Source organism: Falco naumanni, chromosome 12 (genome assembly GCF_017639655.2).
Source record: "Falco naumanni isolate bFalNau1 chromosome 12, bFalNau1.pat, whole genome shotgun sequence".
Taxonomy (NCBI): domain Eukaryota; kingdom Metazoa; phylum Chordata; class Aves; order Falconiformes; family Falconidae; genus Falco; species Falco naumanni.
This window is the reverse complement of record NC_054065.1, coordinates 21945827-21965413: the sequence shown is the minus strand read 5'-3', so window position 1 is coordinate 21965413 and position 19587 is coordinate 21945827. Positions and strand designations below refer to the sequence as shown.

Sequence of the window (19587 nt, the reverse complement as noted above, 5' to 3'; positions counted from 1 at the left end):
GAGCAGGGACATCCGCTTTGACACCAAGAGTGAGTGCTGCCTGTAGGAGGTTGAAATTGTAGTTTCCGACCTGATTTATAAGTGGTTTATACTTTAACCTTTCCTGTTTAATTGTTAAATAAACTGTTTAATGTTTAAAAAGTAAAATTCTTCTGATAATTAAACCAGTATGCAGGAAAAGCTGAGCACAGCCACATCTTGGCTGAGCCTTTCAGCATGTTCCCACAGTTCAGATCCCAGTTCTTCTACGAAATAAGCTTCTGGTTGCAGAGCACTGTGAGCAGTCACCTTATGATTGTATTTTTATATCCACTTGTCTCCTATTCACAAAAGAGACTGACGAGGTGGTGGGGAACATGCGATGGGGAAAAATGCTGTATAATGTTGGGGAGACAGGTACATGGCCTGGCAGAATTTTCCATGTTCTTATTTCTACTGTTGCTGTGTTACTGTGTGGATCCAAAACTGGAAGATGATTTATGCAGACCATATGTGCCGCCTTGATTTTACATTCTGCTCTGGAATACACCTTGTTTGTGGTGCTCTGACACTCTAGAAATTACAAGGGTCCCCAAATAGTGACAGTCATCAAACACACCTACTTTTAGCTATCAAGAATATCTGGCTCTTTCTCTTTGGCTGTGGGGCACATCACTAAGATGTACACTTAGTTGTAGGTAAAACAGTATTTTGTTTTCCTTTTTACTATAAATAATGCAGCACAGGAGTGGGAATCAAAGGAGTCTGAAGGTAAGTGCTGATGTAAGCTTCTTGCCCTGCAGCAGCCTTCTACAGGTTATTGGGAAAAGTCCTTCCTCTTGCTGCATTCAGAACATGTTAGAAAAATCTTGCAACAACAGAGCATACCATAATCAGAAAGAGAAGATGACAGCATGCATCTGACAAACAGCCAGAATAAGAGGGTGAATTGCATCCTTTCTGTTTCTGTGATGTGTACAGCATCTTCAAAAGCACGGTAGTAAATTTTTATAGCTGTGAGAGGCAGAGATGAAGACGAATATGTAATTCTGCCTCAGTGCTATGAAGGTTAATATTATGAGCAGCCCATAGCAGAATGGCTGTAGCTTGAAGTAGCAAAACAATGCAAAGTGTTTTTGGGGAGGGGAAAAAAAGTCCCTAATCAAAAAAAACCAAGTACATGTAGATGAAGATCAAAAAGCAAGGCTGTAGATGGTATTCTGGCTGATTAAAAAGTTGCAGTGTTAGTGAAAGGTGTTGAAGTGGGTAAAATAAAAAGCAATTAGTCACCAAGGAGCCTGTGGAAAAGCAAGATACAGATTTGATCAGCCTCAGAGTAGTTCACATGAGAAGATGGGAAAAACAAGTAGGCAAGAAGAAATGGAGATAGGCAATTTTAGGAGCTCCTGAGAAAGGGTAGTGTAAAGGGTCTTGAAAATTGCTGTTGGCTGCTTTGTGGCAGTGTCTTCTAAGCTCATTAGCAAGTTAGTGATGATTTTACTGGCACAGTTACCTTGCTGGATCTTTTCTTGCATTTTGCATGTTTTTTTCTCATACTTTATTGGAAGGGGTTGTTCAGGAATGCTAACTCTTAAAAAAAAAAATAAATATATATATATATATATCCCTGAATACTTTCTGCCATGCAGGCATGCTCCAGAAATGGCCATCAGTGATTCCATCTGGATTTCTGTGTTTTTTGAGCAGAGGCCTCCATGCATCATATACCCTGCTGTTTATAGAGGTGGCTGTACATATGGCATGGAATCTCAGCCAGGGTTTGAAACTGCCTGTGCTATGCAGGAGAGCCTTAGGATTTGAACTTCATTTATGGAAGTTGTCCATGGGTCTTGGAAATGCCCTGGCTTTCTGTGGCCAGAAGAGATTGCTAAGCATAGAGGCTGGGAAACAGCCAGGTGAGGCACTGGTAGCAGCAGCCTCTGTTATATTAACATAGTTGGGAACACAGTTACCTTTGCTTGCTTTGCTGAACAGTAACTTGTCAACTACCTGAGGTTTCTTTGTGACCCGTTGACAGTTAGGAAGCACAAATGGCCCTTGTTATAACTAATTATTGCATGAAATACACCAGGTAGTATGCATGTCAAAATACTGAGCAATTCAGGTGAAAAAGGATCTGATCTGTAGCCTTGAAGAGGGTCCTGTGATCAAGAAAGAAAAGAAATAGTCTTCTAAGATCACCACTCAGTAAGATAAGATTTGTACATCTTATACTGACCCCTGATATGTAGACCCTTCTTTCCAAACACATCTCAGAAGAGACATGGAAGAGAAGTGTTGCTCATAGCAAGCAAGCGCGAATGTTTTTTTTTTGGCTCTTACTTCTTATGCCCGCAAAAGCAATGGTGAGATTTTTGGTTGTGGTTGAGGGTGTAGGGACACTCTGAAAACTCATGTAAAAGCTCCCTGCAGGCCCAGGCCTGGTGACCCTGGAGTCTTCTGCTTGCCATGTATCTCATAGCTGGAGAAGGAGTCATCTTTTTATGACCAGGGTTAAGACTGCAGAGTAAAACCCAGTGCCTTCAAGGAGGCCACGTTAGGACATACAGGAGCCAACTGCTTTGTTCTGAGCCCTCCAATCAGCTTATATTCAAATATCACTAAAATCAGTGTGGTGACTCCTGTGAAATAAGAGTGGTAGACACCGTCTTATTACATGAAACTTCATTGTTATCACGAGGGTCTTTTCAGCAGCCTCAGCAGAACTGTCAGAAATATAGAAAGGCAGGGCTGACTGACAGTTTCTCTCCTCAAGGTGATCTGTGTGAATACATGTCAAGGAAAATTGACAGCAGCATCTGGAGGGTCGTTATCTGGGATCATCTTTTCCTGTGATGTGCAAGCTCTAATAGCTCAAGCAGTTTTCATTAGTCATTTTTCTACTTCAGTAATTAGACAAGAACAGTTTTATGTAGTACAACTTAGTCCCATCCACAGCCCATGGTCTGGTTCTGATGGCTTGTTCTCTCCTGAATTCAGTGGAGTCTTGCTTCACACACAGCGAAAGTGAGCAGGGTCAGGACAAGGCAAGCTACAAGGCAGCTTGCAAAGGATTTCCCTTGCATGAGAGGAATTGCAGGTTTGACCAGAGCTCCCAGAGCCTGGCTCTTGAAGCTGGGCATAGGCTGATGTAGTTGTTAGGGGTTGGTGCTCCCTGTTTGCAAAGTATAAGTTCAACCAAACTGGTCATGCTCTTGAATTGAGACTCTGTATTATGGTCGTGTTCTAGGCACAGTTGGCCTGTTTTCAAGTCCTGCACAGAACCAGCAAATGGGTGCACACAACCATTGCATGTACATGGGACTTTTTCAGGAGATCACAAACCACTTTATAAGTTCAAGTATTCACTTTGTAGATGAAGCCCAGAAATAGTGACGGATTCCTGAAGACTAAAAAGCTAATGAGAGGCAGAGCAGCAAACTTAACTAACAGTCTTGTCAACTGCTTTGTCATTTTTTCTAAAAGGGGTTTGCAAAAGAACCCAACATTAAACTAACATTTACAGGTGGCTGATTTTGAAGTGTAAACATCTAAACTAGCACATTCACTGTTCTGCCTACCATTGACCAACTTTTTGATATGTTTGTTTCCAGGAACACCTGTCTGGTTCTTTGTGAAAATTGCTCCAATTCGAAATGAGCAGGATAAAGTGGTTTTGTTTCTTTGCACTTTCAATGACATAACAGCTTTCAAGCAGCCCATTGAGGATGATTCATGTAAAGGTTTGTCTTTTTCACAATTATATATTCATGTTGCTTCTGTTTCTTTGCCCTGGTCTTGAAAGAACTGAAGTCCTTTAAATACCAAAGTCAAAGAATTAGATGTTAAAATAGTTTGTAGCTATGCCATTGGGGACTGCATTTGTGCAAGGAATGATTGCTGGTTTCTTAAGCAAATTGGCTCTAGCCTGCGCTGGAAAGGGTCATTGCTAATGAAACCCCCAAGTGCTTCAGGAAGCAGAGTTTACTCAGCAAATAGGTGCTGCTCTTCCTTGTAAATTCATTATTAATCCACACTCCAGAGTAGCCTTCAAGGAGTCACAATGTTGCTAAACAGCCTCTTTGATGTCAGAGAGAACTGCAGGATCTTGGGCCCTGTACAAATTGTGCATGAAACTGAGGAATTAACCCTGTTTGGGTCTAGCAAAGATCTGAATAATTTCATTCTGCCTGACTTGATGTTACTTACCATTATTATGGTATTCCTTACATTAAAGTTCTGGACCAGTTTCCTTTAACACATGTGAAGAAATTCCCATCATCTTAAATTGAATCAGGTTTAAGCTGTCCTGGTGAGTGAAGTAGTATGACTGTGTTTTGCTGTTAACCCTTTGCTGAGTTACACCCTGGAAACCTGGAAGCAAACTCAGCTAAGACAGCAGCATGAACTTGCACTTGGGTTAAGATCCTGTCAGAAACAAACCTTTTGTACCCATATGAAGAATTACAGAGACTGGTGTCCTCTGAGGTAAAAAAAGACGTAAGTTCTCCTGTTGTTTGCATTTTTGTAGTATTTAATAATATTTGTAGTATTAAATTAAACAGGAAACTTACTGTGAAGGTGAACTGATTTACATTTATGCTTGAAATGTTATTCTTTAAAAACATAATTTCTCAAAGTGGAAACACCTGCTACCATGAAAAATGAAGTGCAGTCTTGACAAACATACCTTCTTCCAGGCTATGTGGGTTATTTTTTTTTTTCTCTTTTTAATGCTATTTGTTTGGTTCTTCATTGCTTTAATTAAACTAAAAAATTATGTCTTGTGAGAAAGGTTGGGTTTACAGTATATCCCACCATGCACCCCCCACCTAGTAGTCTTCATTGTATCCTGATGGGGACTGACAGCAAAGATAAATCAGCATGATGCAGTAAAGCTGCCTATGGTTTATTTGCTGGGACAGAAGGCCCTTGCTTCATTTAGTCAGTTGTCAAGCAGAAATTTCATTCAGGGGTGGTAGCTGTGTCTTTTCTCTTTGCTTTTACAGGAGATCCTTAATGTGATAGTGATATGCGCTCATGTGCAAAGAGTTTTTCCTTCACTTTCAACACAAGGAAACACTGTAAATTTTTTGTTTTCAAGAGATGTATGTTGGAGGAAGGGAATGCTAATTTTTTTTTTTAAATCTCCTTTGGGTCTTGAAATCATGCCGTTCTTACAGTGATTGTGCTAATTCTTAGCAGTTCCATATCTAAAGCAATATAAGCACTAAACCTACACCTAAGTGTACCAACTTGCAGAGGAGTTAAGATGATAAGCAAAATTTCTTCATCTGGCCCATGGAAACTGGCTAAGTGACTAACAGAAGTTGCAGACAGAACTGAGTGTATTATTTAGAGGCCATGGATTCATAGCTCTGTACTCCTTCCCTGAGTGCTATGTCTTTATGTACAGAAGGGTTCATGCACTAAATGAGTCTTCCAAATATTGTTTCTGAATCTCCTAAAATTAATGAATTTGCACCAGTTTCATGCTGGTAGAGAGTTCTCTGTTGCTGTATACACAAATCAAACACAATATAAATGAAACTGCACATTCTGTTCTAAACCTTAATTTATCCTCAATACCTTTCTTCTATAAATTACTTGCTACAGACTAGCTTTGGAATTTTCTTGCATGCATCTCAGGAGATGATACTGTACAGTCATCTGATGGCTAGATGAGGAATTTCTTGCAAAAGAGCCAATTTGTCGAAGAATTTTACATGCATGACTATGTCTTTAATATTAGATCTCATTGTGCAACAGTATTTACCATGAGGGGGGAAAAAGGCAGGTATGGAGTGTCAAACAATTGTCTGTAGTGGGCTCTGGGATTCATGGAGGGGAAAAACATTGCTGGAAGATCTTAAAGAAGGTAACATTGTATTAGCTTCTTCTAAGAATCAGTGCTTTTACAGACCTGAGCTTTGAACAGGGCATATTCTTTGTGCTATGTACAACATTACATAGGAATTTTGTAACATGCTTTTGAAGGATAGCATTTTCATAGAAATGTTTCTCATATTCTAAACCCAAATGAACTCCCAATCTGAAAATCTAAAACTGTGAACATAGATGTATTGTTTAATTGAAACAACTGAAAACTGATAGCTAAATTGATTTATTTTTCCTTTTTCACCTTCAGCTTTTATCAACTATTTTTGTTTTACTGTGTTTATATGTGAAATGTTTCCTGTGCATATGACTACTTAGTATGTACTAGGCTGCCTGCAAATGCAGATATTTTATTAACATACATGCTATTTGCGTAGTTGAAGAGTAGCACAGCATAAAGTATTTAAGTTATTCAAAATCAGTGCCTGTGTGTCTATGTAGAGAAATACGTTATGTAGTACAAGAACATGATCAATTTAAAGAGCAACTAATCTGTCAGGTTAAACCTGCCTAGCTGCGGTATATCTTGGTTTCCTATCACATGCTGGCAATTTGAAGCATGATTGTTCAGCTGCAAATGATGTAGTGACTCCATGAATGAAAAGTGTTGAGCTCTAATGGCAGGTGTTTGACTTGTACACAAAAATGAATAGGCATCTTTTATCCAAAGGTGACTTACTGATACAGGAGGTCCCAGTACCATTTTTCATTCTTAATATTTTTTTTATTGATAATATCAGACATTGGAAGAGATGAAACAAAATAATTCTAAAGTCATGTAAAAATAACTTCTGATTGTAGTCTTTGTTAATTGATTCAGATAATTTAGGAGATGTTTATTTTATGACTGCCATAGAAGCTAAGTAAATTTGCTTTTAAACGCAGCAACTTTAAAAATAGTGCATTCTAAATAAAACAACTTAAAAATAGTTTGTCAGTGATTGTGATGATATAATATTTTTAAACAGCCTCTTTCCATTCTTCCCCGTATGCTTGCCCCTTTAAAAAAATCAGGAAAAAATAGGTTTACTTGAGTAGAAGTAGGAAAAAATCAAGCTATAGCAGAGCTAAATTTGGCTTGTGAAGTGATAGGTCACCTTCTTAGCTGAATTTTAGAGTAATGCTATATTTGGAATTCATGCATTTTGTCTGTATATGTCTTTTTTTGGTTTGAGCTCTAACACAGCAAGTATGAAATGTTTGAGAATAGTGTATAAAGTGAAGTGCATCACTTTATGAAAACAATTTATGCAGACAAATACAATCTGTGCCTGCACTCTGATTAGCTAGTAAGAAGTTTCCTTGAACAGCTTTTGCATGTAAGAATACAATGTGAACATATTCAGATGCATCTATGCTGCTTTATAGAAGTTTGTAAATTATGCTTTGGATCCTAATTTTTGCTTTTGATACTTTTCTTTTTTAAAACACAAAAAGGTGATTAAATTCAACTTCACTGAATCATATAGGAGAATAGTTGTTAGCCTCCTAGCTATTGTAACTTCCTGTGCTTTGTAGCAATCATCTGCAGAGTTATCTCCTCTGCAGAAGAAGCTTTATTTCATTTTGTGGCTAAGCTGTCCTTTGCGTCACAAGCAGGGCTACACAAAAAATACAGTATTTTGATTGCCTCCATCTTAATTCAGGGAAAACTCCAAATGTTTCCTTTTTTCCTTTTTTTTAATTTTGTTTTTTTCATGTTGCTGCTGTCTGATTTTTTGTTGTTTTTAAAGATGTATTTATATAAGCAGAGCCAATGTTTGAAATATTTTGATTAAGTTATACTCTACTTTCATCTAGATGAAATGTTTTCTTAAAAAGGGAAACAAATGAAAGGGAAGTGGTGAGTATATTATGAAACTTTGGTATGCTTTCCCAGTCCAGATGGAAAAATAAGACAGTTTTAGTCATGAAGTTTCAAAGGCAAGAAACATTAAGTCTGCAGAGAGGCATGATGAATGTAAGCAGGAATCTTTGATGTGCAAGAAAACAAAGGTGGTTTGAGTGGAGGCAAGAACTACTAGAATCCTGATTTACTCACATTTACACAGTTCTATGTGAACACAAGACCCATGAACAAATGAGCTTATTCTCTAACAAGCAACGGCTCCTTTTTCTAACTCTAGGGATTTCGTACGTCATGGAACAGCAACTTGGTAACAAGGGTTGTGTAACTGCCACGCTTCCTAATGTTTGAATTTGAGTCATTATGATCAAATTGAGGAGAGTGGTAGGAAACAACTACCTACAAATCAATAATAAATGTTGTTGTGGATTGAGTATCAACAGATCATGCTCACCTCAAAATACCGAAAATTGGTTTCTTCAACTTAAGGGCACTGTTAAATGAAGCTTCATCCCTTAAAGAAGAGAAATCTTGATGAGTTAAACATCACATCACAAAGATTTATTTCAATACCACATTTCCCCATGAAACAAAGCCCAGGGGACAGCTTTTGTCCCTGTTCTAGGCATCTTGTCTTCTTGGGTGTTTATAAGAGCAGTTTCTATTCAGTTTTTTGCACTTAAATGATGGAAAACTGAAAGAGCATCATGGAATGCAGGACTCTGAAATCACTGCTTTTAATCTTGAAGGCTCTTCATTGTTTTGAAACTGGAGATGTTTTAGTGCCATCTCATTGCTTTGTCCCTGCATGATGCTTTATGCAGAACTGAAAAAGGAGGCCAAACAATGATAAAAATGGGTTAGAATCAAAGACAGAGGCACAAGCAAGCACAACCATGGGACTGACATCTAGCTTTATTTGGTTCCTGAATTCCAGGCTTCTTCTTGTCTTCTCTGCTGTGTGAGCTCTTGTCTGTTTGAGGAGTATATACATCTATAAGAGAGTCACCTAGGGTCATTAGGTTTCAATTTAATTTATATCTTCTCTGTTTCTAGAGGAAAAGAATGGATGTAGGGATATAGAAATTGCTTGAGTTGAAAGAGAACTCTTAACCCATATCATCTGGTCCCCCTGTCCTAGCAGGACTAACATGAATATATTCTTACACCATTCTGAAACCTACTTTCTTGTCTGGGAAAGCTCCACCTTCCTATAATCAGCTCCATGGTCGCTAGGTTTTAATGTTTATGTTCTGTTCTGTGGCTTAAATTCCTTATTTGACCTGTCTTCACTGAATTAAATATCTGACTTGCAGTAGGCTGTCTGTCCTTAGGCTTCTGGAAGAAAAATTGCAGTAAAATCAACAAATACTGCTGTCTTTTCAAGCAGTATTGGAGAAGTTATCATTCAATAGGATTAGTAGTGGCATTCTCTGTCATTTTCATTTTCCTATGCCACAATCTGCAGGTCTACTATAATTATACTTTGAAGTTCCCATATTTTTATCTTCCTTTAATAATAATAATAATAATAATGAAGGCAATATAGGGAGGAGCGTGTTTTATCCTAAAGATGAAATTCATACACCTGGGACATTTGCATGGTGGTTCAGTGCCTGGTTTCAGACATATTATCACACAGTGGCATGTGCATCTCCAGGCTGGGCTCCCATGTGCTATACCCAATGTAGGGAGAGAGTTAGGGTATGTACTCTCAGCCTGCCACTTTCAGATCAGCACTGGTTCAGAAAGCGAGCTAAAAAGTCTCTTGCCTGCAACAGTGCTATTGTTTTCTGATGAGAGTTTGGAATATATGGTGAGAGATCTAATGTTCATGGGAACAGTTCTTTGGTGCACAATTTAGGCACACACAAATGAGATTTGCAGCATGTAGGGCTGGGGAGGTGCTCATGAGGGATGCTGAGGATAGAGGAATGGGTTAAGCTTTACCTTCCAAAAGGAGATGACTCTTGGGAAGAGGGGGAGGTACCCAGAGTAGCTCAGCCTTCATAGCCACAAATCATGCCACAGTTTGGCAGTGCTTTTGTGCAAAAAGGCTCAGGTAAGGTGCTCCGTTTCCCCCCGCACTGTTTGTGTCTGAATAGCCTTATTCTTAGAAAACTCGTTGACAGGAAGAAAAACCACACTGAAAGTTTGCCCTCAGATTTTGAGCCAAATTTTGAATCTTGCAGGAATACGCCCTACCTATCAGTGTTTCGATGTTAGTTAGTAAAAGCGGGTGTCTATGTCAGCTGGCATTAAAATCATTATGTGTCCGGTGAGGGAGGCGGGTTTCGAGTTCCCTCGTGGAGCTGGAGCTCCGAGGGTTTGCTTGGCCGTCAGGGCTGCAGCGGCGCGGCTGCGCTTCAGCACCATGGCCAGCACCCGGCGCGCCGCCCGCCGCCGTTGTGTCCCCTGGGAGCGACTGCCGGCCGGCCGGGACAGGGGCCCGCAGGGTCGGGGCAAGCCCAAACACGGATACAGGCTGGGCAGAGAAGGGGCTCAGAACAGCCCTGAGGAGGACTTGGGGGTGTTGCTCGACATAGCCCAGCAACGTGTGTTTGGAGCCCAGAAAGCCAGCCGTGGCCTGGGCTCCATCAAAAGAAGTGTGGCCAGCAGGTTGAGGCAGGTGAATGTCCCCCTCTGCTCTCGTGAGACCCCGCCTGGGGTACTGCGTTCAGCTCTGAGGCTCCCAACATAACGACATGGACCTGTTGGAGCAAGTCCTGTGGAGGACCGCAAAGATGATCAGAGGGCTGGAGCACCTGTCCTGTGAAGGCAAGCTGAGAGAGTTGGGGTTGTTCGGCCTGGAAAAGGCTTTGGAGAGACCTTTCAGCAGCTTTCCAGTACCTAAAGGGGCCTACAGGAAAGCTAGGGAGGGGCTTTTTACAAGGGCATGCTATGATAGGACAAGGTGGAATAGCTTCAAACTGAAAAAGGGTGGATTTAGATTAGATATAAGGAGGAAATTCTTCACTATGAGGGTGGTGAGGCACAGGAGCACATTGCCCAGAGAAGTTGTGGATGCCCTGTCCCTGAAAGTGTTTAAATGTTGGACGGGGCTTTGAGCAGCCTGATCTAGTGGAAGATGTCCCTGCCCATGGCAGGTGGGGTGGGACTAGATGATCTTTAAGGTCCCTTCCAACTCAAACCATTCTAGGATTTACCTTTCTGAAAATACACAGGTGCTGGCAGCCTTCTCCTGTGGTCCTTCAAAACAGGCAGAAAACATAGTAGTGCTGGCACATAAGTTCTGTGAAAGCAAAGTTTTAGGCTGGTGGAAATCACTGGAACTGTGTTGGCTGTGAAAAGACTGGTCTGGTTTATATCAGCTGAAGATTGGCCTTTAAAAATGGTTTCTCTTGGCTTTACTGGGAAGGTAGTAAGGCTTTCAAGCCCTAGCTTATCAATTATAGTTAGATTTCTTCATGTACAGTAGAGAAATAATATTCTTTATAAATGTATCTTTAAAAAAAACCCAAAACCATCAAAACCCACCACCTTCCTTGGAAATGTGTTGTGAGAAATCAAATGCTTCGGGTCAGGTTTGTAACAGATACAAACTGACCTCACTTGAGGTTCTGTCATGTTCATTTATTTCTCTGAGAAACAGTCCTTTAGTATAGTAGCTAATCTTACATGGGTTTGTCAGGAAAAATCTGGCTTCCTGGATGGAAATCATTCAGTTTACTTGTTGCTGAATACTGCCCACAAGTGTTGGCTAATTCTACTCAACTTGTCTATTAAATTACTGGTGACAGACTTGCTTTAAAACATGCTTTAAGGCATAAGAAAATACTCAATTTTATTCTTGGTTGTGAAAAGGTCTGATGAATTTTGTCCTTCTCTTTAACAAATGCACCATTTTGCATATTTGTATAGGAGAAAATGCTAAGCACTTTTCAGGTCTGCCCTGGAAGATCTTGTTCAATACTGGATCCATGTAATTTGCTTATTTTTTGTGCCCACCTCTCAAATTACCAAATATGTTCCTGCACTCTGTCAAAGTGAGATGTTGAGCAAGGATGTGTTCAAAGTACTGGGCAGTATTTTAACCACTCATATTCCTCTTCTTGTTATGGATCACTTGCAGGCTAATCTCTGGACTGGTTTTTAAAAAGTCACTGCTAAAAGTATCACCATTTCTTTTGGTGATAAAACCATAATGTGGAGGGAACTTTTTCCAGAACCAGGTTCTTATTAAGAACTGAATCTGCAAAGTGCTGAGCATGGTCAGTTGGAGCAGGAGGTGAGACTGCTCAACAGTTCACAGGTGGTGGTAGCATTTTTCAAAATTGGGACTAAATGCACTGATACTTTCAGAGGACCAGAAATATCCAGATGTATACTCTGCCTGACTTCCTGTTATGGCAACGTACTGCTCATAAAGGTTATAGTTGTGACTAGCTCTTGTGACTGTCATTCAACGTTTTCTACTCTGAAAGACATTTGAAATGACCGTAAAAAATATTCTGAATTAAAATGCAGCATATGACTTCTCTGCCAGAAGCTGTTAAATGTTTTATTAGAGTTTGAGAAAATCTATTTGTATGTTTCTGCCTTCTGTTTAGAGAGGATAAAATTAATGATTTTGTTTTGCTTTGTCTGCACTGCTTTTTATTGTTTTATGTATATTTCTCTGCTAACACCAGATCTATGCTTGATAAATCTGAGGCCAGATTCACTTCTGTTACAGGCAACTGTAATTTTCATTCTGCATGATCTCAGTCTTACATCTTGATTAATCTGGAGAGTCTTCTGAAGTGCTGTGAGATCCAAATCTGGCCATTGGATTTAATAGAATATTATTGTAAAGTGGACATTTATCCATGCAAAAGATGCAGTTCATCTAACAGCACTCTTGTACAGCTATTGAACACAAAGTCACTGCAGTCATGGGTTTTGTTACTTTACCACCCTGGCACCTATTTTGTGAGTTGCTTTTATATGGTAGTTGGTTAAATTATACTCCCTTGTGGCCAGCATTGAAGCAGATTGCTCTGTCTTAACTGTTTTGTTTTGTGTGTGGTTTTTTTTTTTTTTTTTTAATGTTTATGAGGGGCTGTATGTGGTACACTTGCAGCTTTTTTTGGTAATGTATATAATTTTGCATGTTTTCAAGGTTGGGGAAAGTTTGCTCGCTTGACCCGTGCCCTCACAAGCAGCCGAGGTGTGCTGCAGCAGCTTGCTCCCAGCGTGCAGAAAGGAGAGAACGTTCACAAGCATTCGCGACTTGCTGAGGTAACGTTTTCTTTCCCTGAGAGGCCATAAAGAAATGTTTTTAGATTTTGTGGGTATGTTGCCTCTGCATAAGCCAAGCACTGTCTTTCCCCTTGCCCTGGGAATATGAACCCTGATGGCAGGCATGGGAGCTCAGAATATGGCACATATGCTGTGAAATGTGTCTTGTGACAATGGAATGGGAACAGGTGTCCAAAAGACTTCAAGTAACCTAATTGCAGTGTTGTGTTCCATATCTCAGCCAAGTTTTATAATGGCATTATTATTAAAGTAATACTTTCTTGTTTAGTTTCCATTCTTTTGAAGATCTCAGTGTTAGTAGGATCTTGGACTATTCACTTGTATAAAATTGCAGGCTAGTACAGAAGGAAATTCTGGAGAATCCTTGATACTGTTCTCTGTATTCATTTGTGTCTAGTTCCTTTTCAGTGGTATCCCAGTCCTGCTTTAAAACCTTGTTAAAACATACGTTTGAATTACTGGGTTTATGGACAGAACAGCTATGAGATGCCACAAGCAATGCTGCAGACAGATTAGGAAAACGAAACCTTATGATTAAGTAGACTCTCAAAGTTTTGAGAAAAGCTCCAGGCAGAGAAGGCTCCTTGAAGTACTTAGGGTTTTAGGGCTTTCACCACGAGGGGGAGAGACACTCCTGTTTCCTCTAGCTGTCTCCTGGGCCAGTAGCTGGGTCTCCCTGGCATAAAAATAGCTTAAGGAAAGTCTTGATGTGGTGTTAATGACAGCATGGCCAATGTAACACGTCGCTCCTGTTTTCCCTATTGCTGTGAATGCCGTGGCAGCAATAGCTGTGACTCTTGTTGAGAATTCTTAATCTTCCTGTGTAGCTGGAGTTATAAACTATTGATGGGTTCCATGGAGTCTCCATATAGGCAGTTAATTTTGCCCTGTATACATCTTAGTTTCTATGCAAAATAAATAATGCCTGCCCAGGGCTGTACTATTGTCACGTGACGATGAAATTCCCATGATCAGGAGCTTGCCTGTTCAGTACTTAGTACAGGTGCATTCAAGAATGGAAAACTGTTTTCTGTTGGAAGTACAGAAATAACATAGATCATACTAGCACAGAGGAGGGGCAGACATTCACGTGGACATTATACTGTAGGAATACCATGGGATTATCATACGTTCACCCTGAGGTTGCTTTACAGTCCTGGAATTTGGAATAGTCTCCCTCCTAATCCTATTCAACTGTTGGCATCAACTAATCCTTCTTTCTCTTTAGATGACTACCCTTGAGTTTTACTTCATGCTAAAATGTAGGCAGTGGAAGGTAAGGCAAATGGTCTGAGGTTATTCTGTTTGGCTCAGTGAACCTCAGTCTGCACCTAAGTGACTATACATTACTGAAACTTCTTGCAAACCAATGTGCTCAACAAGTCTTTGCAAGTATTCTAACTGGCACAGCCAGCTGATTCATTACAAGTAATAAAGGGCAAGTGTATAGTTTACATGTCTGAAATGAGTTTCTTTAATTGCCGACTGAATATTGCAGTCATTATTTTAAAAAGAACATTAGCCCCAAGATGTTAGGTACCTTGTATATCTGCTGTAATTCCACTTAAGTCAATAGAACTACACTGGAGAAAAGCAGAGTGCAGATAATCATATAGACAAGCCCACTTTTCTTCCTTTGAAGACATGGGGTGCCAGACTTCTTATTCTAGAAAGATCTCTTGATAATATTGAACATGGGATCTTCTAATTCCCTGTTGTATTTTCAAATCTTTTTCCTTTCTCCCACTTTGTTTCTGTGGTAGCCTACTTAAAATCTTAAGTTCAAATTAAAATTTGTTCTTTGTCTTTTCCTACTCACTATGGCATTTCACATCAATCTTGTTTGCTTGAGAAGGCTCTTCATTTATTGGAATGTTACTTGTGTTGCTCTTGATTCTTTATTGCTTACATTTTTGAATATCTGAGGAGCCAGTTTTGTCCTAGAACCCGAGTGGGGCAAAGTGTTGTACAAATACAAATCAGAATCCTGCCACAAAACCTTACGATTTCTTTTCTCATTTATGAAATATTAGTTTAAGAAAGGTGTTAGTGACAAACTACTTGTTTTATCACAGGCCATAGATAATACAAGCAGTGAGGGTTAAGCCTCAATCTCTGACTTTTGCTGGTATGTGTAGGTTTGGGGTTTTTTTAGCTTGACTTCTCTAATGGCAGTCATGTAACTCTGAGGAGTACATTTTGCAATATGAGTGTAAAATAGTTGATACACTTCTGTGGCTTTATCACCAAAGAGCTGATTGTAGGAACCTTTCTTCCTGGTTGCTGCATAGTACACGTCGTCTGCAGCTATGGTGTTAGCTAATGTATTCTGTATATTTACCAGGCAGTTCTGGGTAAACAAGATTGTGTCGTAATTCAGAAAAATGCAATAGCTATGAGAAATAAAAGCAGAAAAATTATAATGGTGCTTAGTAGCACAGCTTAATAATGGAACTTCTGCCACTTTTTTTTTTTTTTTTTTTTTTAGACCTTGTTTACCAGGGACTTATAACTGCTATTTAAATGTACTTCAAGTTGAGGCTTAGCACCTAGCCCTTGGCTGGGGAGCAATTTGTGTGGGTGTCTGTGAAAATAAAAGTAAGGGAGAGTGTGAGAAAGGAAATATGTGCAGCTGAAAAAACAAAAGGGAGAGATTAAGCTGAAAATGAATGATTGTTGGTGTGTTGGTGGTTTTTTCTTTGGGTTCCCCCCCGCCCCCAGGCAAACAGTCTTAAAAATAAATAAATCATTGTAACCACTTGTTGATGGACATTTGTAAGGCCTGACTGGTAATATATTTACCATTTTTTAAAAAAAATCTAGAATAACTTTTTTAAAAATTTTGTTATGTTAAAAGAATTGAACACAGCCTTGTGAAACATGATGAATTTTATCATTTCTGCTCTTGAAATAATATTCTTTGGCTTTAGAGAGCTATTAAAGCATCATGCATCATTACCACAAATAATAAACACAGATAATACAACTGTAGTGACTGATGAATCATAAGTAATTGGAATAATACTTTTATTAATAACTTTCTGAAACAAATATTTCTTTTAGTATGGTGTAACTGCATAACAGGGAAGAAATATTCCAAAACCAGGGCTGTTTCACTTACTTAGAAAACGATAGTAATGAAATACTTGTTCAGTGCACATGAGCAGAAGCTCAGCATATCAATTTATATAGTTGTGTACACTTTCTTCACGATTACTTTTATATTAATATTTTGGTGTTACCCATCCACCCCCACGCCCTTTCCAGGAGAGGTATCTTTTACAAGCAGTTTGAATCTAGTTAGTTCATGTGGGTGGGTAACCACACCTGACTGCTTCAGCAAATGTTGTGTCTCAGGTTGGCACTACTCTCCCGTGAAGCTGGAGTGCAGCAAGAGCACTTTGGAATAGGGCTGAAGGTACTCTTTGCATCTGCCTGGCTTTGCTACATGGTGCAGAGAGAGTGGGATTTATAGCTCCTAATCTCCAGATGACTCAGGGGTGGTGTGTGTGTCTGGAAAGATGGTAAAGAAATAGACTTTTCTAACGGCAATGACTGTGTGGCCCTTGGTGTGAAAACTGGAGAAAAAGAGTTCTCTTAACTTCAGTGCAGCAACCTGACAAAACCTAGATCTTTAGCACTAAGCTCTGTGGACCTCACTCCATTATTTCTGTACAGTGCTGAGCTCTTTTGTTGTATGTAATACTAAAAGCACATGCTTGTTCTTGGAGATAATTAAGCTTTGTTATAGGATTTTTTTTCCTGTTCCTTCAATGAAAAGAAGAATTTGGTGCCTTTGAAAGCTTTTAGCTGGCAGTCCTGGAGGCTGCAAGACCTGTGCCAATCCGTAAAGCAAGTTGCCTTTCCTGGGAGGGGTATCCTTCCATCCCAAGCTGTGAAATGACAGTTCTTCTCTCTAGCAATGCCAGCAGGATGAAGTGGTTTCACAAGGTGCGCGTTAACGATAGTGAGAGGGAGCCAGGGCTAGAACTTGTCACCCCCACACCACCCAAACAAAAGACTGGAGACACCTCAGGCTTGCTGCAGGTGGCTCTCCTCAGCTTGTGAGTGATCAATATCCCTATGACATTCACTAGCGCCCATCTCCTACCCTGTCCCTGCACTTCCTTTCAAGATTCTCACCCACAGCGCTGGCACACATCCTTCCACTGGAGACCAGCTAAAGCCATGGCCCCGGTCACTTTAAATAGCCATTGGTACAGCTTAACCAGAGACTCTAAGGTGGTAACGGATGTTCAAACCACTTTTATTAAGAAAGTCCCTAGCCATTTCGATAGAGTATATTTACTTTCTAAATAAAAAAGGAAGGAGACATCAATCTGTTTATTTTTCTGTGCTGTAGCCCTTGAATCTCAACCAAGCTAGGGAAGAATGCTTTGTACTTGGTGATGACATTTTAAAACACTGAAGCAGCAAAGTTGTTTATTTTCTTAATGAGTTGAAACTACAAGTCTGGTTTTTTCGACACTCAGTTCAGTTTTACATCCCTGCAGTTCCACTGGATTTACTGTGAATTTTAAAAAAAAATTATTTACAGCCAAATAAAGGAGACCATATTTGCCCACTTCTTTATTGCCAGAGATTGTTCTTGCCTTTGTTCTTGTTATTCAGGTATATGGGAATACATTAGTACATTTTCCAGTAAATTTATTTGGATAATGCAAAATTCTTGGTGTACAAAGAGACCAGCAGTGGCCAAAACTGAGTGCATTATAAAATTCTCAGTCTAGAACTTATGTGTATATATATAAGAATCAATCTGACAAGAACTAACAGAATTGGTTTTTTCAGTGTTCCGTGGTTGAGATTTCTGTGCTGATTAGAATGGTTACCAAAATGTTTGAATTTTTCATATAATACTAGAGGCTAAAAAACTAAGCTCTAGGAAATGTGTGATTGCAAAAGAAGCAATTACATTTTCAATCTCCCCATACTATTAAGATCTCAGCATTAGAACTGAAATCTAGTTAACTGACTGAAAAATGTTACTAGGTGGTAGAAAGTGCTTGGTTTTGCTGATCAGTTATTTCAGTGAGTGAATCTTGCAGAGGACTCTACTTGCCCATTGAAGCATATTTCAGTCTTAGGATCTTATGTTAGAGCTGCCACTCATGCCAAAACTCACAAAAGGCAGTGGCAGCTCAGTGCTTTCTAACTGATTCAGGTAAAGCTGCAATGTTCAAAAGGGCGGGCAGGAGATATTTGCAATATTGATCTTGGGCTAGAGCTTTTGTCATGAAAAGACATCCTAACATTTGTCACTCGAACTGCAAACAACCCCTGAAGGGTTAAGACACTCTGAGTACACATACTAACTCAGTACACCACCCATGCCTCTTCCAGTCACTACCAGTGGCTTCTGGGGACTTTGTTCACTGGCCAGTGTCACCTGCAGAAAAGAGACTGATTCTGGCTTGTGCTGCTTCCAGCTCCTCTCACCACAAGGCAACTGTTTTAAATTTTATTTTTTTTTCTTTTGGAAGTATGGAGAACCTGCATTGTTGTGGTTTAACCCCAGCTGGCAACCAAGCACCACACAGCATCTTGCTCATTCCCCCTACAGTGGGATCAGGGAGAGGATCAGAAGAGTAAAAGTGAGAAAACTCATGGATTGAGATAAAGACATTTTAATAGGTACAGCAAAAGCCACACACACAAGCAAAGTGCAAAATTCATTCACCGCTTCCCATGGGCAGGCGGGTGTTCGGCCATCCCCAGGGAAGCCGGGCTCCATCACGTGTAACGGTTACTTGGGAAGACAAACACCATCACTTCGAACATCCCCCCTTCCTTCTTCTTCCCCAAATATTTTATTGCTGATCATGACGCCATATGGAACGGGACATCCCCTTTGTCACTGGGGGCAGCTGTCCCAGCGGTGCCCCCCCCAGCTCCTTGTGCACCCCCAGCCCCCTCGCTGCGGGGGCGGTGTGAGAAGCAGAAAAGCCCTTGGCTCTGGGTAGGCGCTGCTCAGCAGTAACGGGAACATCCCTGGGTTACCAGCGCTGTTTTCAGCACAGATCCGAAACACAGCCCCATACCAGCTACTGGGAAGAAAATCAACTCTATGCCAGCCCAAACCAGCATGTCTGAGTCCTAGTTTGGTCTGCAGGAGTTCTAATTAGGGGAAAATGTCCTTTTTCCTGCTTTGCTCTAATTCTAGAGACTCTATAAAACAACAATACTAAGTCCTCTTTTTTTTCTTTTTTTTTCCTTCTTTTTCTTTTCTTCATGCTGTTGATATTTTTGTGCTAACATGCAGGTTTCTCTGAGCAGATCATGCTAATTCTGTTTTGGAGAATACACCAGGCTGAGAGTCAGCAGGCTTGTAACTCCCATCGTCATTTACACATGTGCAAGGGACAGTGGTCTGACATTGTCTGACCCCTGTTGTGCACAAGAGTAAATGATTATATGAGGTTCAAAGCAGCAGGGAACTTGATCTGAGGCTGTTTTGTCCAACTATGACTCTTGCAGCTGATTGTTTTGTCCCCTTTGACTTAATCTGTTGCAAAAAAGCCCACCAGTTCACAAAAAAAAGAATAATAAAACACTCTCAGAAAAGCCTGCAGATAAAAATC

At 40.1% G+C, this 19587-nt stretch overlaps 1 protein-coding gene and 1 long non-coding RNA gene across 2 annotated transcripts in view; one reads left to right on the top strand and one right to left on the bottom strand.

Moving 5' to 3' along the window:
- KCNH1 (potassium voltage-gated channel subfamily H member 1) overlaps positions 1-19587 on the top strand; it is a 187372-nt gene that overhangs the window by 20538 nt on the left and 147247 nt on the right. The window contains exons 4-5 of the mRNA XM_040612100.1: positions 3594-3722; positions 12846-12964. Coding sequence (XP_040468034.1) covers positions 3594-3722; positions 12846-12964 — 248 coding nt within the window. The remainder of the gene's footprint in view (positions 1-3593; positions 3723-12845; positions 12965-19587) is intronic.
- Positions 1817-18949, bottom strand: LOC121096281. The gene is made up of 3 exons (XR_005830435.1): positions 18865-18949; positions 6384-6387; positions 1817-1828 (listed from the first exon to the last, which is right to left on the bottom strand). It is a non-coding gene; the product is annotated as an uncharacterized LOC121096281 (long non-coding RNA).